This window comes from Streptopelia decaocto, assembly GCF_964273445.1.
Source record: "Streptopelia decaocto genome assembly, chromosome: 2".
NCBI lineage: Eukaryota > Metazoa > Chordata > Aves > Columbiformes > Columbidae > Streptopelia > Streptopelia decaocto.
In genome coordinates, this window is record NC_138655.1 from 20,710,883 (window position 1) to 20,736,980 (window position 26,098).

Sequence of the window (26,098 nt, forward strand, 5' to 3'; positions counted from 1 at the left end):
AAGGATCACAAAGAAACAGTCCTTTAAAAATCAATGCAAAGCATAACACATCTACTAAAATAAGAATATTTAAAAAAAAAAAAAAAAATGGAACCTAGTTTAAGAAATTCTCTTGTTTTTCAGTTGTTTTTTCCTACCTGGCCCATCCCAATCTTCAGTCTCCACAGCAAGCTGCCCTGGTTTCTCTGACCTTGCATCAGCATCAGATTCTGCTGCCTCCTGGATGCCTTCTTCATTGCCTGAAAAAAACAATCAAAGAAATACAGTATTGACATATTTCAATAGCAACTTTTAGGCAGAACTCCTACAATATCCAAACAACTGCTTACATGTGTAAGTGAAAACATATGCATGCCTATAAAGAGAGAAAATGAAAAAATAATATTATTAGACACGCAAATATCTGTGAGTTCCCAGTGATTTAAACGAGCCCTCAGCATTCAATGCTTCCAGTTCTGTGGAGAGATGAATCTTGGAAAATACTGTTTACTCCATATACTTAAAAAACAGAATCACAACTTACATCGAATTCTGTAAACCAATGAATAGAAAGTCATTAAGTTTGTATGCACAAATAAGAGAAAGAAATCGTCTTGTTACTCCCCAGGAACATACACTTGCAGTTATGTGTTTTCCTGAACTGACACCTAACTGTTTCTTATGCATTGCGGATTACACACCAAGTACAAAAATATGGTCTACTAAAGGTTCCTGCTTTTCAGGCAACTAGCGGAGAGCTATGCTGTGGTATTTCAGCATTTAAGGAATTTGCCCTTAGAGGTCATAATCTACCAGCAAGTCTCTATGATAATTTGCTCCCTATCAAGCTTTATCTAAAGAAATGCAAAATTTCTGATGAACTGTAGAATTTCCACCATCCAGAAGTATTGTAGAACATCTGTCTGTCTTCAGTAATTATCCACTATAAGGTTGTATATAGGACACACGGAAAACTATGATAAGGTTATTTTTTTTACTTGAGGAACCCCTTACTGAAAGTGCGGCTATTTCAGTTAAACAAAGTTTCTAGGCAAGCTCCATGCACAAATAATTTTTAAAAAGTGCTACAAAAAATTACAGTGAGGTTGAGGGGTTCGGGTATCAACACAAAATAATCCGGCCACAGCGATGTGTTAAATGACAAATCCAAGGGCTTATCCAGGCCAATACTTTACTGTATTTGTAGGGCTTTTTTTTGTCTGGTTGGTTGGGGTGGGTTTGTTTGGTTTTTGTTGTTTTGTTTTTCATTTTTTACTACTCATCAATCCAAGAAACTCTTGCATAGGAAGACACTATGTACACAATTAATTACATCAGTCAAATAGGACTGAATTATGGTATAATTTTTTCAGCAATCTTGAAGTTAACTTTTTTAGAAATGATGTCTAACAGAAAAGTGGCACCACTAGAAAAGTAAGTATGTGTATTTAAGAATCTGAAAATCAGACTTGATTTGACAATCGGAGAGCAAGAAGGAGCAAAACACACAGCAATAAAACAGTAACTTGTAATTTTTTCCCACTCATGATAACAAAAGCTTTTATTAGCAACATAGGTAAAGAAATGTGATTACAAGAAACCATGCCAGATCCCCATCCGTTATCATTGGAGCTATATTTATACCAGATAAGATTGTGACCCAGAGTTTTCAAGTACATGAGTATATACAAACACCATAAAGTATTAACTTATGTGCACATGTAACATCTCATAATAACACATTCTTCCTTGCATTCATAAAACAAACAGTTTTTCAAATCTTAAGTATAAGAGCCTGGTAAACTACTTCTCACACAAACACAATACTCACAATACTGTATTCACTCCAGACTTTGATAACTAAAATGCAGTTCAGTGTATCTGTAGTACTAAAAATATAGTCCAGTGTTTATAGGCACTTAAAGCTAAAAGACATCACTGATATCTTGTATAATTTTTCTGTTAAACACACTGTATATTTTTCCCAGGCCTTTGAAGTTCACACGCTTCAGTTACATGCTGGAGTTACCTTTCAGAAGACAGTCCTAAATACTCACATGCTGAAAAACCTATCTAGTTTCTTACAAGTAGTTTTAGCAATTACTTGGTTTATTAACCAACTACCCTGTTTTGAATTAGCATTTGTATAGTTATTTAGTAGTAACCAAACAGAGCTTTGCTTTTTTTTCAGATATTTTTACCTTCATATTTCTGCCTTCATATATACTTATTTATAGCTGCAACAAATTGCTCTTTATTGGAGAGACATAAAGGACAATTTTCCAAGGTTCAAACCTGGCAAGATCAACTCCAGTTTTCTCCAAAATGTGGGAAAGCACTTCACAGCAAGGGCAATCCTGATTAGGAGTTTCTAACTCAAGCTCTTTCAGAATACAAAGCTCTTAAAATGTTCCTTGCATGGAATTTTTCTACTAAAGAAAATGTTTTTCTTCCATGGTAAACAATAGATCTCCATGAACTCAATCAGAACAACAACAATCAAAAAAAGTATTAATAAGAAGAATTCTTTTAGATAGAGCCCAAGCATGGAAAATTTTATCTCCAAAATATAAGTTTTTCCAGGTTATAACGTATGCAAACCTGGAGTTATCATGCAAATTTGAGCATTCTTTCAATCAATGCAACCAACCAGAACATCAAACAAACAAAACTATCAGAACTGAAAGAGGAGGAGAAACTTATGTGAAAGGCAAAAGGAGGACAGAATTACAGCTAAGGTATACAGCCTACGGCACACAGTAGTGAAGTATTTGGGAGATGAGGAAAGATCTAAAAAATGTATGTTAGCAGATGGCTTAACTTTTCACTAACTTGCTTTTTCAGCCTTTCGTGAAATACGGTGTGTTACATGTTTTCAAGTTTTCATGCATTAATGCATGTCCTGTGCAAATGGAATAGAACAAAATGTGCAGAATTTACAATAAGGAAAACTTTATTTTGCATCTCGAAGTATTTAAAATTATTTTCATTGATATTTTCTATTATTCAACAACTACCACATCCATGCATTACACACCTGACATATCACAACACTGATTTCTCCTGTTCCCTCTGCACTGAAGGGATCTGCTTGTGCCACCACCCAGCGCTATGTTATCTGTGGGCTTCAGAACCCACCAGCAAAGCAAGTCTATCCCAGGCTCACCTGAGCACCATGGTCAGATGAACACGGACAACCAAGTCAGTCCATTTGGAGCATGAGACACTGCAACTTTTAGAAGCCAAGAGGAGGCTTAGCACAAGAGCTGATAACAGAACACATCTCTGAGGCTTTTTTATTTTCTTTCCCTTTACTTAATGCTGCTTTAGCAGCTACCATTTGTTCAGCACAAAGGAGTTTATTCTGTTACAGAATTTATTTTCTTTCCATTGTTTACTCTTTTTGTTCACTTACTGACTATTTTCCAGTCTCAATAAGACTATTTTTTAATATTTATTTTAAAACTGATTACATTTTTCTTCAATTTACAGGTGTAGACATTTAATTGGATCAGGACAATTTTTCTTCCTTCTTCCAAGTAAAATCAAGTGCTTTTTGCCTTACATATACCACCTACTTTGCTACTAACCTGCTGATTCCTTTACAGTGCCATTGTTTTCGTTTTTCCTCATGCTTATTTCTTCAGTTTGCTGCTCAATTACATTTTATATTTAAGGTAAAGGAGAAGCAACTTTTTACCATCAACACCAAAGCGTGGTCTAGACGTATCAGCAATGATGAATGCTCTAAAATGAAGTAAAACCTGCTTCTGTTAAAGTTTTTCCTTCCGGCAACTAAGATCAGTAAAGGAATTCTGTCCTTTAAAAGAACATCATTGAATTAAAAAAAAATATATATATATATACTCATATGAGCAAGAACTATAATGTTATATAGTACATTTAGTCATGAGTCAATTAAGTCTACTGGATTTTCAGTTATTTCTCTATATTTGGTATTAAAGCTATACTTTGGGCAGAATTCGTCCCCTCTGACCTTAGATGTCTGAAAGTTAAGCAAGTCCACACTAGTTCTGTAGGCGCTGCTAGGGACAGGGAAGAGAACCCCCCCCCAGTGACTCATCCTGCTTGAGGATGCCTGAGATCCACGACCCCTCTTGCTGTCTGCGATAGTTGAAATGAATCATCCTCTGAAAGACACAGCTTAGACTAGGAACCTATCTTTAGCCAGCTAAAGTTACATGAAACAAATCTCTGCCTTATGCTAAAGTGCTGAATACACAGAATACTGCTTAACTAAGAGGAAAAAAAAAGTCTTATTCAAACAACTTCAACACTGTAATATGAATAGAAGTTCTATCTTGACCTTACTGTTTCTTACCAACATTAACTGTTTCTGTTGCCCTACAAAAACAGTTTAAGGTTTCTTAATGTGGTTTTTAATATTCTAGTGTTTATCCAATAGATGCAAGTAAACACACTAAACCACTGTAATTCAAGGTGGTACGGCTGGCCAAGGGAATCTGAAGACTGTAAAAAGAGACATATTACCAGAAAAATGAGAGGGAGAACTCTAACATCTCTGACAACACTGACAGGCAGGAAAAAAGGGACTTGAATATTAACAAGTAATTTCAATTTAATCTTTTTAACAAATTAAAGACTTCCCAATTTGTACTTAATCAGCTTGTACCACAAGTAGTTGCGGTATTTTAAAGCAGAACGTGGGTTAGCAGCTCTTCTCAACCCTGCTGATTTAATCCATGTTGTTCCTATCACTATTAGGCTCTTACAGAAAGTCTCGTATAATAAAACTATTGAACTTTCTTGACTAGGAATGCCATAGCAGCTGTTAGTCACTCTATAATGTATTTTGCAATCAGCTAAATCAACAAAGTATTTTTAACAATGAACAGTTCAGAACTGACAGATCTACTTTCTTGTTCACAACTGCTTATCACAGCATAGATATCATATATGTTTGCCAGGTGCTTCCTATAGTTAGGATACCTTCACAGAAGCCGCTCACAAAAGATAAGGTCATAAAAGAGATGAAAAATGTGCAAGCTTCATACACTCATGGTTTTATCATCAGACAAAATAGCTTTGGGTGAAGAACTGTACCAGCCACAAACAGTACACAGCAGCTTCTATTAGAGTGAGAGAACATTAAAAGCTTGAAATTCAGTTTGTGCTCATTCTTCCTGGCAGCATAAATGTAAACTTAAATTGTTAACATCCTAATACAGCTGTTCAGAGTGAAACATCACTTCTCAATTATAATAAATCAATTCAGAAATAAATTGTTACAAAGCCTGTAGCATTCTGTACTGCCAAAAGAGAAAACAGACACGATGCAGAGACCTGGGGAGTCATTCACTGTAGACTTTAATTTCGCAAGGTACATAACCTTACATACGTTCACAGGCCAGTGAGACTGGTCTTGGAGGAACAGCTTTTTTGGTGACATGGGGGAAGGAGCCCTTTCCTTCTTTCTGCCATAATTTACATTCCAGATCCAGCTGAAGAAGGATTCTGAGACTTTATATATGAACTAGATGCCAGAGTTTCAGAAACTATAAATCAGTATTCAAAGTTTGTTCTTTGTTACTCGCTTTATCACACTGCCTACGACCAGTGACACAGCTTACGCACACTGATAGTCTTGCTCTTGAATCCTAGGAAACACAATGTAAGCTGCGAATCATTGCCAGGAACCTCTCTTCAGAAGTAACACTCATGTAACTTTGAAACAAAGCATATACAATTTAAATTCAAATGCAACGTATTTAATTCATTCAATGTAACTTTTTGGCAGCACACACTATTCTTAAGAATACGAATAACATCTAAGAGGACTTAAACGTCCTTCTTTTGGATTACCTAATTTTAAAGAATTCTGTTTATATATGTAACAAGCAGAAGTCTGTAGTTTTAATGGCAATGCAAATTTTCAGCAGATATAAAACATGCTGGGTATAAAATACATGTAAATAATGAAAAAAAAAGTCTTTAAATATGCTTTTGGTATGGTAATAGAACTCTGAGAAAAAAAGATACTACAGAAATTGGTGGGGTTTTTCCATACTGTGCCATCTTTGGCATCTGGGGTGAGGACAAGGTAAACAGCTACAGTGGCTACAGTGCCATGCAAATGGGTTTATTCTTCAAGCCTTGCAAGGACAGAGAGAGAGAGAGAGAAAGAGAGAGAGAGAGAGAGAGAGAGATCTGGTGCTTTCACTACCTGACTCTGTAATCACTTTATCAGATGTATATCAAAAATAATTTCAGTGAAGCCCACCAAAGTCAACTGAAACACCCTGCTCTACAAATATAGTAAGTCTGAGCAAAATCTAGCCTTCAGATGATTAATTTGCTAACACACCTGAAAGAAACCAGCACTTGTACATGCTAATCCACTGCATTTTATTTCAGATTATACTAATCATCTCAACACGTTGCTTCTTTGCAAGCAATTACTGTTTTCTGTCATGCTGATTAACAATCATAGTTTCTCCTGGAATAAATCTCATTTGAAATAACTGTATGTTTCTAGTTGCCCTAAACATTGTAAAAATTATTTATCCAGCAAATGTCAGAAATAATGCACTGTCTCTTATCCTAACTTTTATGAAACGTCTATGAATATCCACGTGTCGGTGAATACCTACATGTATGCAAGCTGTTAAATCTCAAAAATAATGGTATGGAAACTATTTTAGTTCATAGTGAAATCACCACTTTGTTTAACAAAATGACATCTTGACACAATGACATTTCAGCACAGTGATCATGTTAAAAAACAGTGTCAATTATTTCTAACAATTTCAGCTACGGCACTTTTCCTCTGGGATAAGACGCTGCTGCGTAGCAAGTTCATCTAGACCGAGTCTGGCCTTCCTCCTTCTCTAAATGTTTGATATGTTCTCATTATCGCACTGTTTGCTTTTGAAGTCCTTTCAAGACAAGGATCACTCATTCAAATGTATTTCCTGCAGAACAGTGGAAGTGCAGACTTTCCTTCTGTTAATGAGTTTTATATTTATACTAATTTTTAGGGAGCAACTCCTGTGGCACCAGTACTACAAATGAGTATCTTTCAGATACACTGGCTACCAAAAAGCTTCTATAGATTTAAAGGAAAAAAAGAAAGGTTTTTTTTTTTTCTTTTCAGTCTTTCTTTCCCCACTTAAACTTCAAATACGAGAACTCTGTCAGATGTATTCAAGTGAATGTGGGGTTCAGGCTAACATAGCTCTAGGCATTTGATTAGAAAACTAGCAGAAGTCTATTTTTAAAGATATTTAGATGCCCCAAACAAAGACTGTTGTTTATTATAATTTTCAACAATTATTTCAATAGAAATCAACAATCCATGAGATTCTAAACACCCTGGAGCAGAAGACAGAGATGACTTCAGAGACACTCCAGTCGCTTTCTAAGTCTGAGGACTCTTTTGCAAGTTCATACTTCTTCGTTACAAAAAAATTCTCTTCCTTCCCCAATGCAGAAATACTATGTCTCTTACAAGAACTGTTCATCCAACCAAGAAAATCTCATTTTATAATGTGCAGCTGAAATAATTGTCAAATACACATTCCATTTCCATGTGATTTCCACACACCGCTACATAACAAGTAGCAATATACATATGTTCTTCAAAAATGAAATTTTAGAATCACAGAATCACAGAATCATTTCGGTTGGAAGAGATCCTCAAGATCATGGAATCCAACCATAGCCTAACTCTGGCACTGAACCACGTCCCTAAGAACCTCCTCTGTGCATCTTTAAACACCTCCAGGATGGTGACTCCACCTCTTCCCTGGGCAGCCTGTTCCAATGCCTGACAACCCTTTCCATGAAGAATTTTTTCCTAATATCCAATCTAAAACTTCGCTGGTGCAACTTGAGGCCATTTCCTCTCATCCATTTACCTTGTAAACATTTTTATGCTTTCATTTGAAATAATCAACATTCCAGGTGCTTCAATATCAAAAGAAGCCAATTCCCTAACACTGGAGGTTTGTTTCCACATACGTGCTGTATTATACATGGTTTCAAGAACAGTATAGACTTCTGTGAAACAAACCCAAGAAAAAGACTTAGCAGTCCTAAGTAAATGCTTATTTTCTCTTATCCACATGACCTTATCTGGCAATTATATTTGTCTTAGTATTTATCCAACAATGTCATAAATGTGGCATTTGCTTCACTTTTTTTTTGCATTTACCGATCCTTTGGGAGTTAAATTACTGCCCGTATCCCCACTGATGTTCTATATAGCAGACAGCCTGTGAGCAACTCTGCTTTTAGGACATGTGTTGACAAAATTTTTCAGGGGATGTCTCAGAATTCTTGAAAAATAATCAGAATTTTTCTGTCAAGAACATCAAAACAGCAAAATGGGCCTTCATTATAAATAAAATTATTAACAGATGTGCAGTACACAGGAACTAAGGTTGCAGTGAAATTTGCCATTTGTGCAATTCATATTTTAAAGATTACCCTTATTAATTTGCAATTGAGATTCTGTCAAATTTGAGCTTAAATTTAAGTCAATACAAGTTCAAGTTTTGTGACTTTCTAGAATGGGAACATTACACTACTTGTTGTAACCAAATAATCCCTTTCATCATAGCTGTGAGAGAATTCACAATTTCATTGTTCTTAAGAAAACCAAAATGTGCTGACTGAAAAGGCTGGTGTTGCTTTGATAAACTGCTTAAAGTTGAAAAAGCTATTTAAGTGTTCCTTTCACTTTATAATTCTGTGCAGTTAATATTTTCTATTTGGATATATGTATTTAATTCTTGAAAGACAGCTTGCTAGTTTCTTTTTGAGATACAGTTTTCTGCTTGATGACCGATTATTTAATTTCTTGATTAAAAAAAAGGGTTTGCTTGTCTAACTCAGGTCCAATTTTTATCCCAATAAAGTTGATGTTAATACCGACATGGATTTCAGTATGCCTGAAAATACAGTCTAAGACATTTACATATGGGTTAGCAGTAAACAGAAAAGAGTATAGGACAGACAATCTCATCCTTGTTACTCTGGAAGCCTTTCTGTGCTCTCAAGTGAACGGTGAAAATCACTCCAACCTTTTCAGATATCTCCTTTCTCTTCCAGCAAGAAAACAGGCGGTCCTCTGAGCTCCAGGGACAGGAAAAATGAGAGAGCACAAGAGGCAAAGCACAAGGCAGATGCTCATGTTCAGAAGAAAAAGGTCTCCTTTCCTTCTGTCAGGATCCAATCTAATTCTGACTTAGCATCCTTTGAAGGCTGTTACCAGAGAAAACCCTTCCTTTCTTTGTCCATATTCAACATCTGACAAAAAGTATGGAAAATGCATGGGATTCAGTTTTTTCAGCTGAATGGGATATGGACAAACACAGGGGAACCCTCACTCTGGTCGGGGAACACGTAAATCCAACACAGGTTCACAAACATGCACACAAGTCAGTATTTTGGAAGGAGTAGCACTGTCAGTTCTTATGCAGATTCTTGTTATCCTAGGAGATGAAAATACGTCATCACACACACATGCCCTCTCCTGTCTCTGCTTACCAAAAAGAATTAATATGGCCTTCATTTATTTGAAAAGACTACATAAAGGAAATGTAATGAATTAAAACAAATTAAAAAAAAAAATTAAAGGAATATGAGCCCCAGAAGAACAGAAGTATTGCCAGGGAAAGATAATGTCAGGCGCAGGGAGGGGGGGTGTCTGGTGCCAAGCAAAGCCGAGGGCTGTGCAATCACCTCTATCAGTGCTCTATCAGTGTCTACACTCCAGCCAAATCCAGAGAAAACAAGGAGTCAAAGATTCAGGTCAATAAGCTTACAGGCGATTTGCACAAACAGCTCCTCTAGCAAGGTAAAAAACAAAGTCATATTGGCTTTTCTTTTTTATTCTTTCTCTTTGAACTCCCTGGTCCAAACACACCCTGGAAATGTCAGTGTTATATGCAAGAATTTAAAGAGCTGAGCTTCTTAATCCCGTTAAGAAATAAGAACAAAGTTGCCTGTAAAGATCTCCTTATTGAGCTCAAAGTGATTATGGTATAGCTGCCTTATGCTGATCCTACTTCCACTTGCTATAGCAAAAAGAGGTAGAAATTTGTCATGAAATCCATTTACTGAAAAGGAAAGAAACGGTATTGATTAAAAGGTTTGTGGTTTAAAAAAAAAAAAATAAAAGGAAAGAAAAGAAAAAAAGGCATATATCTGCTTTATGATCCAGAACCAGAAAATAGCAAGCATATTGTTAGTCATTACATGCCTAACATGAAAGAAGCAAAGAATATTTACACTGATGCACACAGGCATAAACACACAAAGTCATACTCCAAAGGAAAAAGGGACACAGGAAATCATTTCCAGGGTGTTAAGAGTTTGGCTGGTATTATAGATGGTAGCATGATAGCTTTGCACATGAAGTATGAAGGGAAAGATTAATGCACAGAAGAACTTAGCTTTGTACATGCTTTTTTCTTATATGGAGAATCACACTGCAGCTGTTTCCCTGAATCTCAAGCCTGGCTGCACAACCAGGTCACATGGTTTAACATAAAAAATTCTGGTCCTAAGCTGGTCTGGCAGGCTAATGACAAAACACTGTACACGAGCAGAAAACTTGGATCGGGTTCTGAGCTCATCCCCTCCTGCCCAAGCAGAATATGAGAATACAGCAGCAGGTATACACTCAGTGTGCAGAAGTCCATTTGTTCACTGAGTTCTCTTCTTGCTGACTTAGAAATGTATACAAGTTTCAGACAGCACTGGATTCCCCTCATCCCCTTCCTCCTCCACAAATGAAGACAAGCAATGTATCAGGATCCACAACCATGCATCAACACTCTGATTTGCTACAAGCATACACAGCGCTTTGTGCTATAGATCCTAAAAGCACTGGATCATGAAGCAATTGGTCTTTATCCCACATCATGTATCCCCCATATCTTCCTGTGTCACCAACTGAAGCACAGTTAACCGTGGCAAACAGAAGCCTTTTGCTTTCCAGTCTGCCACCAGCAGTGTCAAGGACACTGAATCTCCTTCCACTGAGGGCTGGTGTCAATGGTGCCTTGTGAGGGAGGCGCTACGGGAATCCTACAACATAAGGAACAGTAACAACAGCTGTGCTACACACAAAGAACAAGAGAATTCAACAAAACTGTCCTGCTAAGCATAGCTGCAAGAAATGGATAAGCCTTCCTCCTCTGATTATCAGATATGTACCTTCCTTCATTTGCTCTTCCTTCTGGAAACAGTCCCATGTTTTCTCTCTTGATTATAGACCATCCTCCATTTTCTTCTCTTGTCTCTTTCTTTCACCACAGCTACTTACCCATCTAATAATCTCAAGTGATCCCTCTCATTGCTCAGATAACTTTTCCTTTGAAAGTTAATCCCTCATTGAACACTACTGCTAAGAAGGTCACAAGGAACTGTAATTTGTTCAGCCAGTTCCCACCCTTACAACGTACACAAGGCTCCTATTTCCCTTGCTGTTTACAGAGAAGAAGAGACATCAGCTCCGTATGAGCACGGCAAACTTTCTAACTAACAGATAAGAATATTTTTTTATTTTACCTAAGGGTATCTAGGCAGGATGACAACAATCAGAGACTAAAAAACAATGATAAACTACTTCATAGTCCAAATGAACTTAATTTAGTTACTTTGCTTTTGATCTCATCACCTCCAGCTTCCTGGCTTTTGTATTGTTCTATTGTTTGTGTTCCTTTCTTGTTTCTCTGCTCCTGCCTTTATTAGCCCTGACATGCCTCCAGCTCACTTCTTCTCTTCTCTTCTCTTCTCTTCTCTTCTCTTCTCTTCTCTTCTCTTCTCTTCTCTTCTCTTCTCTTCTCTTCTCTTCTCTTCTCTTCTCTTCTCTTCTCTTCTCTTCTCTTCTCTTTTCTCTTCTCTTCGTCAGCATCACCTCAGTTTTCTTTTTCCTACCTATAGAAGAGTCAATCTGTAGGTACTATCTCCTACATTCCACAGTCATCTAGTCAATGACTCCTCTACATGGGAGATAGGCTACTTTCTCCTTATTCAGGCTGTCTTTGTTAGTAGAAGAAATACTGGCACTTATCTAATAAATCTTCTAGAGGTGAATTTAACCTGAATTAATCTGATACAGGCTTTGATTTCAGATACGCACTATCTGGACACTTCAGCAACACAGGTTCCGTGCTAATACAGGCTTTGTGTGGACAGTATCACCAGATACCCTATTTATCTGTAGTGCAGAGATTTTGTAGTAACTAAGCATAAATAGCAATTGTCAAAGACCACAAACAGACAAAACGTAATGCATTATCACCAAGGCTACCTCCTACCACAATTTTTGTTTCTATTCCAAAGACTGCAACCAGCGCAGCTTTGTAATGGAAGAACACGACAACTATGTTATTATTATCGCTCTTTCCAAAATATTCCCTTTCCCCTAATCTCACTGTCAAAACCGCAAACTTCTCTAACTGCCATCTATTCTGAAGCTCTTCCGAAACATTCATCTTTGGATGGGAAACTTCATCTAGAAGGTTAAAAATTCACAACTGCAATCTTAAAGGTATCCCTGATAAATCTTCTTTTTTGCTTTTAATATTTACATGCTTAAACACTGTTCACTTCTTCACATTTTAGTGTAAATGAAGAGCATGTAGGAATAATTATTCACATGTTAATTGTGGTTTTGTGGTGTTGCAAAAGTGTGGGGGCAGGTGGAATTTTCCAGATTCCTTGTTGTAAAAGCCATTAATACGCAAAAGGAGAAGGGAAAAATAATAGCCAGAAGTCATAATTGTGAAAACGGAAAAGTTGTAAAATGACATGTAGCTCAATCAATATGATTAATTTGCTTCACACTTTGCAGAGGCTTTCGCCTTCACCTTCTAATTCTGGCAACTATTCTGCTGAATCAATCTCACAAACCCAAATTAATAAGGTGGGAATGACAGGGATGGCTTTATAAAGGTTAGCTGTTTGCATTTTAGGCAGTAAGAGACTGCTTATAATATGATCAGGCACAGTTTGACAGGAAAATCTCTTCAGTCAAAAGCCAAAGTTACCAAGTTGTGAACCTGTATGTCCTCTATCTTTGTTTATCTGAACGAATTGTGAGGTCAGTAAATTTCTGCCTTCAGTGCCTAGTTTAGATATTTAAAAGCCTCAGCTTTTAGGTGATGCCTGGATTTACAAAGCTGGGGAAGTACGAAAAACATACCACCGGGAAAGCCTCACAAACGCCTCCTCCCCAACTGTTGTGCCATTTGTTACCCATGTATCTTGATTCCTGCAAGAAGTCCCACTACTCATATCTCTTCCTGTTCTGCATCACCTTGGAAGAAACCCTGGCAGAGGGAAATGGGAAGCCAGGACAGACAAATATTTATGTTCAATAAAATTCTCTCTACTTTATAACCAATAAAAATCCCCCAACTTTCTTAAACCTTTCATAGTCCATGCTAGCAACAGGAGAACGGAGAGACAGCACAAACAATTCCCACGCCGATTTTGATATCTTTGGGGAAAAGGAAACCTGTCACATGACAAAACACAGAGCTACACTTACTTTTCCCTCCTTTGAAGATATTTGTGGTTTAGAGGCTACCTGCACTGTTAAAGAGTAAAACTAAAATCAGAAAGTCAGGCCCTCAAAACAGAAATTAGAATGCATACATTTGCTCTCTAACCTATTTGGTAGATATGTGATTTTCAAGTTTTTATTCATTATGTTAAAGAAAAAATATTTTTAGAAAAAAACCCAACTTATTTCTCATCCTATATTTTAATTTCAATACTGAAGCAGTACAAAAAGGTCATGAATGATCAACAGATTAATGACATAAATCTTGAGAATATGCCTCACTTTTAGTATTTACTATATAATACAGCTCCAAACCCTTCCACTAATAAAAGGGTATTTGATTTCCAGATTAGTTTTGTCTTCTTGGGTTTTATCCTCAGAAAAACATACGTGACCTCATGTCAATGACACTTAAGATGTGACACTGAAGACACAGTGCATTCAACAGAAGTTGAGACACTAATAAAAAACAATACATTTCTAGTCTCTCATGCCATCCTTTCCCAGGGATATTCTCAACTTACTTCAAAGTGGGGCTTTCTGTCACACTGCCTCAGCTGGAAGGAGATTAGGGGTTTTATGTGCCCCTTTATCCTCAGAATTTTCCTTTTCAACTTTTCTTCTGCAGCAGTTGCAGTGGATAGGTTTAAGATTCTTTCATAACCACAACACACTTGGAAAAAGAACTGCTGGGGAGTCAAAAGGTATTCAACTTGAAGAATCAGCAGATGTCCTTAATAAAACATGATAATCAAGATTCAGATTTGAATGTATTCCCATTGCATTCCTGATCCTGTTTAATACAATGCCCTGGATTCAGTGTTTTCCCTGAAATATGTGTTCTTTAGAGGGAAGTGCCAAAATAACCTAAAATTCATCATGAATTTGCAATATTGATTGCTATCAACAAACAAAAATTATGACATCTTTTTCTGAATTTCACCCAAAATGGTAAGATTTCCATTGGGAGGCTGTTGAAATGCAGCAAGAATTACAAAGAAATAACTAAATCAAACTCATATGAATGGATAGTGATTCATAGTCTTCCATTGCTGACAGAAGGAACTCAATAGATGCCAGTAAAACAATTATGCAAATAGTGGTTTAAATAATTATTTAGTAATGTCAGTAGCAGCAGTTTGGTTGTTTTGTTTTGTTTTGGTTTTTTGGTGTTTTTTTTTCAGCTAAGGAAAACAGTGTCTGAGAGGCGTGTGAACAAGTGAGTGCGCAGTAATTATAGCATTTGTTTACAGCACAGTTATAATAGCACTTAAGTCCTCCTGTTTGCAAATAATTTCCGTTCATAATCTGGTCTCTCTTCCTTCACAGTAAGATTTGCAGCAGCTAAAATCTAAACTATGGACTAGACTGTTTGGGTCTCTTAGAATGGCTTACGAAGCATCAAAATACCTACAATGAAAAAAAAATATTATTTGAGAAGTGTGTAAGCTGCACAGTGGTCACGTAGAAAATACATTTTTGTGCCTTTCTCACAGGTGACTGAAGACTCTGTAGGAAGTCGTATCATTTGACTATTCAAATGGATTTATTCTACTTTGTCCAAGACAGATGAACATAAAAACAGGAGGATATTGAGTTATCATGAGAAAATGTATGTCAGTATCTGTGAAAGAACAGAAAGACAGAGAAATCATCGATATCCAAATGCCTGAGGGGGTTGTGGACTAACAGAAGAACATCACTACAACAATTCCAGCTATTTGATGGGCATCCTTACCTGCAGAAGACAAACGATAAAGCAATCAAGTGGAAATCTGGCAGAAATAAGGTTAAATCAATGTTCTACATACCCATACAGTGTGCTTTTTCTGTCAGCCTGGCAGACTGAGCATTGGGTGAGAATGAGTTGGTGTGGCTTATGCTAAAATGCCTCTATCTTCAATAATTTGGAAGTAACGAATGCATCAAAAAGGCATCTGCAACTTTAGAAGTTATCCTTTCACAAATCACTAGTTTTCTACCATGCATAATAAGTTCTATAATAAGCTCTATTTTAATCCTAGAATCTACAGACACAATCTGTTTTTCTAGCAATGTTTCCTAGGCAAAGAAGCAGTGAACAGACATGCTGTATTGCCAGCTTCGGATCTGATAATAATTGACTTCTGAGGCCTGTTCTCTACAGTTAAATACATAGAAAATAACATTCTTGGAGGAAAACATTAAAGGCAAGATGAATCACCTCCCTGAAAAGCACATCTTCCAACACATTTAAATATTTACTCCTTACCAGATTTAGCTCCACAAGTGATCATTTTCCTATTTTTAAGGTACTACATTAATAGGACCTTTTGTGCTTTTAAAAAAAAAAATCTTTCTGACCAATTTGACACAGTTTGTGAGTATTCCCTCAAGAGGTGGGTACAATGATTACCTTTATTACAAAAGTATTCCACTTCTTCACAGCTCAGATTTTCCGGCTCAAACTCTGCAGAAAAGCTTTCCTCCAATGGAAAGTCTTCTTTTGAGACAGTGTCATTTTCCTCAGACAGGCACTCTTCTTCTTCATCCTCAATGGCGTCCTCAAGGGGCCCTTTAAAAAGAATCAGGAACACTGTGGCAAAACCATCTATGAAAGGACAATGTGAAACAAAACCTCAGTGAATTTATAACTGCAGGTCTTTAGCTAGCTTTCCCTTCCATAGCTGTGTTCAGCATTTTTTAGAACTGGACAAGTAACATTTTATAGAAATTGAAAGTGACTTTTTCCTTGATGGCTTCAAATCAGAATATGCAAAGCCTTGTACTAATAATAAACTTTTTTGTTTTCATTATTCATCAAGCTCTAGTAATAAACACACAGTTTTAACAACAGAAATCAAAGCTTTATTTGTAAAACCAAGTAAACAGTGAAGAGCCTTCTCCTGGTTTTAGTCATTGCTTTTTGACGCTGAATTACAGTACTTAACAGGTTCCCTGTACAGGCTTCATTTGAGTTAAGAGCACTGACGACAGTGAGTCACTGCAGAGGTGTTGACAGTATAAACTTCAGCTTATTCTGCTATTTTGCTTCAACCAGCACTTGACGGTGTTTAAAAACAGTTTCATATTATCCACGATCATTCATTTGCCAGCCTCTATAACAGACTGTCAGTCAACGGACAGGACTCCGACAAACTATCACTTCACTTCACAGAGGCCAAAACACAACTGTGGTAAACCCCTTGCTGAGGGCTACAGAAACACAAAGCAGTTCCAGAGGCAGGGCAAGAGTCTCAATTTGAAATGGCAGCCTGAGATCTCTGAATCTCTTCTAGTCACCTAGATATACTATTGCTATTGATCCTCTTGAAAAGCCAGTGTCTGACAGATCTATAATACATAACACACAGGTTACCAACTGGAATGTACTCAAAAATTAAAATTTCATCTTTCTTATATATACAAACTTCATAATCATTGGTTAAGAGCAACTATTTGCTAAAGACATCTCCTGTGCAGGTGTCGAATTTTACTCTAGATTTAAATAGAGATTTGAAATAACTGAACACATTTTAATTTAACTAAGATTTTATTAAATGTCACTATGTTTCAAAATCCATCTTAAGACTGGATTTCAAAAGAGAAATTTCATTATACATGGCTGAGGTTGGAAAAAAAAATTACATATTTCACTCTCCGTGAAAGCACAGCCTCATTTATAATTGACTGAGTATTTCTTCCTCGAAATGAAAGCTAGCTAGCTAATGAAAAAAAATGCAATTTGTATTTATATGATAGTTTTTCAGTATTAAATACACTATTCCTATATAATCTATTATGCTGAGATACAATACATAAATTACTCTGTTGCATTCAATGAAAAGGAATGGATAAATTTTTTAAAGAAATCAAATATTGACTATACTCTTATTTTCTGTAATTTATTATGAACAAGTGACTACCTACATTTATTAAAACAGCAAAATTCTCTTTAGGCTAGGTTGCATAATTCTTGCTTCAGAGGAATATGATGGTTACTTTTCATTGAAATTGATTGAGATTCCCAGCTGGGATTCCATAAATTAATATAGTTCACTGTCTTTCATGGAAATGTGACTATTTGTGCCACCTGAGAATCTGACCAAATGAACCCACTTTTCTGGACATACACTCACCAAAACTAGCTGTCATTCAACAATATATCTCCTAAAAGAAGGGGCTATTATTATAGCTGAAGAAATAAAGATTCTCACTGTCAAAGTATCCATTACTGTTAATTGCACTTTCTAGCCACGTTGGGAAAAAAAATCCCTCCACTGTGTATGCGCAGGGAAGGAAGAGCAGCTGTGGCACCGTGCGGCATGGAGAACAAAGCGCCAGCACAGGGCACTGCGGCTGCACCTGGGCCGCACGGGCACCTCCCGTGTGGCCAGTTTATGGCACAAACGAAAGCACAAGGGGTTCTGAACAAACTGTCAAAAGTGCCATTCAGATTCCAGAATATTATTAATTTGTGACACTGTCTGTAGAGCCATTTATTGGTGTGTACTCCTGGTAACATCTGGATAAATAAAACAGGAATGAAACGAAAAATAATCTGGTTTAGGGAAATGCAGGTTTCTGCCATGTATAAAGAGGGATAAATAACATGTTTTGCATCATTTCAGAAGCAGCTATATGCCTTTAAATTTTCCAAATATTTTAATTTGAGGGGAAAAATTAAATAAACTTCAGCCAACCTTTCAGTGCAAATCGACTTCCTGCTGAATGACTGGCTCTGTCATTGGACTTTTTCAATATGTGTTTTGTAAAATACAGCAAAAACAATATACCCGCAAGTAATCCAACTGGCATGTGTACATGACATCTAGGTCTGTTTCTAGATGTTAAACTGGTTTGTTTGATCAGGTACGTAATCAGCAAGCTAATAATCACTGTAGGTTAATTAAGAAAAGAATAGAAGGCCAGTTGGTGTACTTTCATTTGCAGCAGTCATGGAAACACACACCTTGTAATTTCCATTGACACTGTTTCCAAGAAGGCAGAATCAAAAACAATGTACCAGCTCCACAGCACAAGTTCAAACCCCTGTCGTTCTGTGGGTTGGGACGTTTTTTAAAACAAATCTCAGGCTAAAAAAAATTCTTGACAAATGAATGTTTCCATAGATACATGTTACATATGAACAGGTATGCAACATTTCCTAAATTTACATGTCCAAGTATTTGAAAACATAAATGTAAACGCTGTCACATCCAAACAAAACCCAGTGATGTTTATCCAGTTGCATATGAGATCAGAGCTTTACATAACAGTTCCCCTCAGGGCTTGACTTCAGGCACTTCAAAAACCAGCACGACACTTATTGAAATTGAGGTATCGGTGCCGGAATATTTTTCTCAGCTTCAGGCTGCTGCTGCCTTGTCTGATTCACCCGTCTACAACCTGATCCTTGGGACAAATTCTGGCTTTTATGTTGAGTCATCTTTTATTTTTTAAGTGATCAAATATATTCAGCTCATGCCCAAAGCTATAAATTGATAATTTTAACTACCAACTTTAACCAAAGTGTAAGGCATTGCTCAACCTAAGACCAGCCCACAAGAATCACAGCAAAATTAAGTATTTCTCGGTCACTACTTTCTTGTGAACTGAAATAGCAATGCCCAATTTCTGTGGCTATTTCTAATTATCACTGAAATATAGTGGGTTAAAGAAAACAGTAAAACCAAAAGCCACTTACTAGTAAGTATGAACAGATTAAACTCTACTCTTGACTACTCCACCTAACCACTTGCACATAAATAGACAATGAATAAAAATAATTTTTCAGAATCTCACAATAAAGATTGTACAGAATCACATTTTCTTGACTAATGCAAACACATAAACTCTGCAAGTTTTTGTTTGCCTAATTTGGCCATGTGCTTCCAACAACCTCTTACTGACCGGTAAATAAAGTCAGCTAGAGAACTAAGAATTTACCCGGACCAACAATTTCTAGGTTGGTTTTCAAAGTCTACTAGATCCTCTGTCTAGGGAGCAACCTACATAGCATCTACTCAACTTATGACCTGACTTAAAATACTTAAAAATACAGAGTCTTATAGACAAAAATAAATGTCTTTAAAAATAACAGACTTTCTTTCAACTGTTTTCTCTGATAGTGCTTTCTTTTCCCCAGTTGTTATTATGTTGATATATTAACTTCAACAGTCCAAATACAGCTTGAACAGCTACTTTAGTACTATATCTTGTGCATTTCTTTTAAATTGTTCATTTAATTTAATAGCAATACACCCATTATTTATACCAATCATGTTATTAAGCACCTATGCAACGACATGTATGATGTTTGCTGTTATTTCAACTGGAAAAGGGTCACGGTCTCATCCCCATTCTGGTGAAAAATGCTTTTCAATAACTGCTGATTAAGTGTGACATTACAACCAAAAACTGCCACAATGACACAGCAATGCAAATCCAAATAATTCCTACTGCTGAAATTCATCTGTGTCACAGTGATCTCACAGTAAACAGCTCTGAAATATTACTAGACTCTTAAATAAAACAGCAATATTTCAAATTGAAACGGTTTAAAATTTAGTTGGATAGTTAATTTCAGAGAGACTCTAGATGGTTGTCTTCTCTTTTCAGCAATTCTTCTCCTATTAGCACTTTTCATAAAAATGTGATGTAATCTAAGCAGAGGTGATTCTGAAATGCTTCAGATAAGCTACATGATAAACAGTTAAGAATTCCCAAATGCACTAGGGAAAAACTCAATCTCTAATCTTAAATGGACGTACTGAAGGCAAATAAAGTTTCCATTACTTCATTCTAGATTTTGCATGAAGCCCTGAAAAAAACTATTTCCTTTACATTATAAAACAAGCAAATACTTGTCTTGTACACAACACAGATTTTGAGGCATTTGGTAGTTCTCTTTTCCAGTTGGTAATCACTCCGTTTCATGAATATTTATTGACATGACCATAAATCTCAAATATTTTTTCAAATAACATGGATAAACAAGAGGCAGCAGAAAACAGCACAATTAGTGACAGCAACGAAGGAGTCAATGTGGCAGAAATCTGTATGTAGTCCACTTCAAAAATCACCACATATAATTTGATAGAAATAACAATATCTACTGAGGGAAGGCTGAGGAGCGAGCTGCATGTGCCTTCATGGAGAAAATTACTTCTGATTGAGGCCACTTGGCAGCACAGTGTGGGGAAATCTGAACTGTGCTCCCTAATTTGTACCAGATTTACAGACACTCAAACGCATATTTTCAAAACCATTAATGTATTAAACACACACACACAAATCTGAAATGGTTATATAATATAAATGCAAACGTATAGATACAAACACACAGAGCTAGCTAAGTGGCAATCTACACAATGAGTAACAGATGCTACCTCAACACTTGAAAGGATAGGCCGTGTTTAGCAAAACAAAACCAACACTGTAAAAATGTTAATAACATGGAAAACTGTGAGAATGAACCACCAAAAACTTAACAAAAGATGCTTTTGTTAAAATGCTTTTGCTATAATAGACACCCCTCTGAACACGAATTGGAGCATCGGAACCTTTGAGCATGTTAGTCCTGATATAGCAATGCATGATTCCAGTTTTATGGTACTATAACCATAATGGAATAATTGAAATTCAATAACATTAAACTGTGTAAGTTTTGTAATTATTTTTCATAGTCAAATTCATCAGACTTTTCCCTAAATGAAACCACTTAAATGCATGCTCAAATGAAGCACATGTTTATATGCCTTCCTGTCCAGTACTTTGCACTTAAAATGCACGTATCCTACAGTGGGAAAGTATCATTGAAATAATTATCTCATGAAAATGTTAAGTGGTTAGCTTCCTTCCCACCTAGCAATATTCTCTTATGTTCCCAGAGCAGCAACAGAAATCAGAGCTCTTAACATATTAAGAATGCTTCAGAAAGACTACAATACTTGACAGTGAGTAGCTGGGGAGAGGCTAATGAGTATAATTAGTAGTAGTAGCATCAAATAATAACAACTCCAATAAATCAGAGAGGCCTGAAATTCACTGGATCAACATCATGAATTTTGCATGTTTGTGTGAGCCATCCACTATTTCCTAGGAAAACATGCTGCCGCACACAGATTATCCTCGGCTTATGGTAAAACCAAGGTATGTGATGCTCTCTGATTATAAACAAGAGGGAAAAGCTTCAGAAAAATCAATACATTCATCTCCTGTTTCAACAAGAACATTTTCTTCTAAATGCAAACGACTACTTAAGAAAACCCGCAGGCAAATACTTTATATTGATTCACATGTGGAAGACAGATACGGAACATTTTCCTAAAAATTCGATCAATAACATTAAAAATATGAAAGACTGATCAACTTATTTCATTTTAAATATGGCAGTGGGGGTAAGACACCTCATGGTAGTTCACGGTTCGCTTCCTCCTGGGAAGATTTCTACTCAAGACTCCTTAGCTACTTCTTCAGCTTTTCTGTTAACTCAAAGCACTGGTTGTTCCCAACCAGAATGTTTGTACAGCAGCTTGGAAACAAGTTTTACAGCGATCCAAACAATTCAACAGAAACAATCCAGCTTCTCCTTTTTGAAAAGAAATTTTTACAAGACACAACGAAATATATATTCCCAAGTTCCTCGCTGAGAAGCTGGCTTTCTTTTGGGCTTTGTACGAATTTTTTTAAGTGTCCAGGCTCAAATATTTCAGACTATAAATGTTCCACCGGGGTGAAGACACAGACTGACAAAATACAGGGGATGAATATATGCTGTCGCAATCAGAATAAATTGACAGTTTATGTTGAGCACTAGGACTGCCAGATACTGTTCAATCACCAAGACTTTCAATATTCTCCAGAGAAGCAGAACCTCCAAAAAAAAATATCTAGATGAATCACAGAAATGAAAGTACACAAGTCTGCAGCTAACATCACAGATGATAATAAAGGAAAATTATAATAAAAGCTTTCCTATTGAATCATTTGCTCCCCTCACCCCAACAACCTGACCCCATGACTGTCCACACTACTTATCTCTCTCATCTTAGTTCAAAGAGATCTTAATTTTCAATTTTCATCATAAAAAATATTACCTCGCCCTTCTTCCCCGAGAGAACTGAAAATGTTTTCATCACATAATTCCATGAGAACAGAGAGAAAAGGCCAAGCAAATTGCCTAAACACTCTTCTGTTAGACAGTAGATGGCAATACCTAATCTTGACAAACTGACCGCTGCAGGAATAGCTTACGGAACAAGCACCCTGTTGGCAGTAGGAGACTGAAGTGCCAACTGGGAAATCAGTTTAGAAAGAAACCTTAAATATACTTCTTAAGAAGGTCAATAGTTGTGAAACAAACCACTCCCACTTTTACTGAAATACTTCCCTCTTTAGTATATCGAGTTTTCTATTTGGCTTAACTAGCTTATTTCTGTAATTCCTGCTATGTTTGTACAGCAGTACTCAAGAGACACAATGCTACCTGCGCACATTGAACCTCTCCAGTTGGTTATGTAAATTGGCTGAACTTCAAAAGTTTTGTCCAGATTGGAAGATTGTGCCAATTTGTGAGTGACTCCTTACATCTTCATTGTCGCACCAGAGCAGAATGAACCCTTTCTCACGTTCAGACTGGAGGAACTTTATGACCATGATTTAACAACCAACTTAATAGAAAAACGAATGGAAAAGAGCTGCTCTTTGGACACTGTAAATCCATACCAACCTGAAGTAATTGAGCTTAGCAGCAAGAATGAAGTATAAAAGTATACTTCTGTAGCCAAAAAAAAAAAAAAAGGTGTGGGGGGGAAGGAGTTATTTTTAAACACGTAAGTTCTTCCTGCAGCCACTCACTTTTAACATAAGTTGCATCAGGGGATCTTGTAGGAAGGAAATATTTTTATTAATTTTCCCCTTATCTGTAAGAAGAATGCTGATTTTTTTTTCATTTATGTTCCTTGCCTGCAGGTAGCAGACCAAGAAAATCATATAGCAGAAATTTTTCCTTTTGATTAATTTCTTTCCATGTGTTATGTTATTTCTTATATATAATTGATTTCAGGTTTTGCTCGTAGCTGTACATCTTTTTTATATCTGTACCTACTGCCTTCCTTCAATCAAGAAAGTTGAAGGAAATTACCTGAATTTTGTTAAGTTTATTAAAAAAGAGCTCTGTGAATATTTAAATTGAGTTTTGAAATGCTAATACAAGAAAGATATTAGAGAATTTTAATAGTAGGTTCAATTTGACCCACAGACTATTGTAGAAAGGGTCAAATTTTATTCAAATTATTTCTTTACAGTAAAAATATGAACCCTTTGATTTTATAAAAGTAGATTAATATTCTTCACTGCTAGGTCTTTTGGCCCTTTGGTGCATGACAGCATTAACTGTGCTTGTATATAAACTTTTCAAAGACCTTTAAATGTTCCAGTAATTTGGAACTTCACTTTCATTTATCCTCTTGTCTTCATTTATCTTACCATTATCCAAGAGGCCACAACAAAGCTGACAGTGTCTATAGTCAGTTCGCTCCTAGAGCCAAGGCCAGAATATTTCTAATCAATAAAAGTGAAATGATGAAAATATGACCATTCAAAACAGGCTAAGGGAGATGTTAGCTTCAAAAAATAGTAAGCAAGCGTACTGTTAATGTCAAAGTCTCATTTGTATAGGAAAAAAGAAAAAAGATATGCACGGAACATGAGCTGCAAAGATGCAATTACATGTCAGACCTTGGTTTTCAAGTAGTGGCTCATGCCAAAATACAGGTTTAGTCCTCCAATACCCTTGTCCATGAAAGAGTCACCGCAATTATTTTTACTGCTGAGACTTTGTTTTGCAAGCTGCACCTTGTTTGCCTCATAGAAGTCAGAAAGGACATTTATCCTGCAGATGAACCTGAGGGTTTATTGTTTTTACCTCAGCATAAGCACAGAGAGAATAAAAAGGGCAAGTGGTATGTAGTACTGTTGTTACACAGCACGTACAGGCAGAACTAATCAGGATAGATCATACTCATTTATCAAATGAAGAGTATGATGTTTTGTCAAAGAACTGAAATGGCTTTGAAACACAAGTGTTATGAAAGGCACTTACAGAATCTCCTCTCCTTAAATCTTCTCACCTCCTGGCAGTCAAAGTGTTGCCATGCTATAAAACCCTTGAGGCAGAGATCTTTCTACATGCGTCTCTAAGCACCATAAGGAACAACAGGGCTTTTTAAGATATAATGCACACAGTGGCAGTACAAAAGATTTAATAGTTGCAACCTCATTCTGGAATTCCTACTCCCAGGAATAAAGATCAGTGGAATTTTTAATAGTGACTACCTTGATACTATGATGGAGCACAAATCTTATGAAGAGTGGCTGAGTGAACTGGGGCTGTTTAGCCTGGAGAAAAGAAGGCTGAGGGGAGACTTTATCACTGTCTACAACTACCTGAAAGGAGGTTGTAGCATGGAGGACGTTGGTCTCTTCTCCCAAGTAGCAAGTGATAAGACAAGAGGAAAGGGCCTCAATTTATGCCAGGGGAGGTTCAGATTGGATATTAGGAAAATACTCTTCATGGAAAGGGTTGTCAGGTATTGGAACAGGCTGCCCAGGGGTGGAGTCACCATCCCTGGAGGTGTTTAAAAGGCGTTTAGACAAGGTTCTTAGGGATAGGGTTTAGTGCTAGAGTTAGGTCAGGTTATGGTTGGACTCGATGATCCTGAGGGTCTCTTCCAGCTGAAGTGATTTTATGATTCTATGATGACAACATGATTGCAAAACTCATAGCAGTGAAGGGTTATGAATTCAGAGGCATCTTAACTGATCCCATGCCACTGTATGAAAATAAAACCTATGAAGTGTGTTTCAGTACTCTAAGAAATGACACAGAAGGTTATCTGGATCTTCTAGAATTAGCAACATTGTTCTGTCTTCTGACAAAAAGTGATAGTAGAAGGTTCATCTTGGGAAGGGCTATTTTTAAAAGTATTAATTATGATATATTTGGAAAAATAACAGAAATAACAGTACCTGCTCTTGCTCTAGGGTAAATTGGGTAATTGAAATATATGAAGAGATTTAAAATAGAAAAGAAAGAAGAGATTTTTGCATCAGTAAGTCACATACTGTACAGTCACTGATCCTAATTCAGCTCCTATTTGTCTTCCTGAGTACACAACTGAAACAACCAATTAGGTGAAAACTTTAAAATTTTCTTAACACCTATACATGTTAGGAGAACTGTTTCACATGTTTGATGACGCTGTGGGCCTCAGACCCATAATTTTTCAATAAGGTTTTTGGAGGATCCTCCTAAAGACCTTTTTATGTCCTTGGGAAGAAAGATCTTGGCTGCCGACAATCCCTCGCCCCAGCAGACACACAGCCCACTTCAGTCTCATCTCACCAGTTACTCTGGGCAGACTTAACAGAAAAACTTGAGACAACAGGTAATTAATACCTTGTTACAATTAAATGTGTACTTAGACTAATTTCCTGTGTCTACTTTTGCTTAATACACGCAGTGAATTAAGACAATCTACAAAGCCTATCTTAATGGTTAAAAACTGGGTTTTT

At 36.6% G+C, this 26,098-nt stretch overlaps 1 protein-coding gene across 1 annotated transcript in view; it reads right to left on the reverse strand.

The window, feature by feature from the left end:
• Positions 1-26,098, reverse strand: part of ZFPM2 (zinc finger protein, FOG family member 2) — a 311,201-nt gene that overhangs the window by 229,698 nt on the left and 55,405 nt on the right. The window contains exons 2-3 of the mRNA XM_082044964.1: positions 15,936-16,094; positions 138-239 (exon numbers count right to left, since the gene is read on the reverse strand). Of these exons, the coding sequence (XP_081901090.1) occupies positions 138-239; positions 15,936-16,094 (261 nt within the window). The remainder of the gene's footprint in view (positions 1-137; positions 240-15,935; positions 16,095-26,098) is intronic.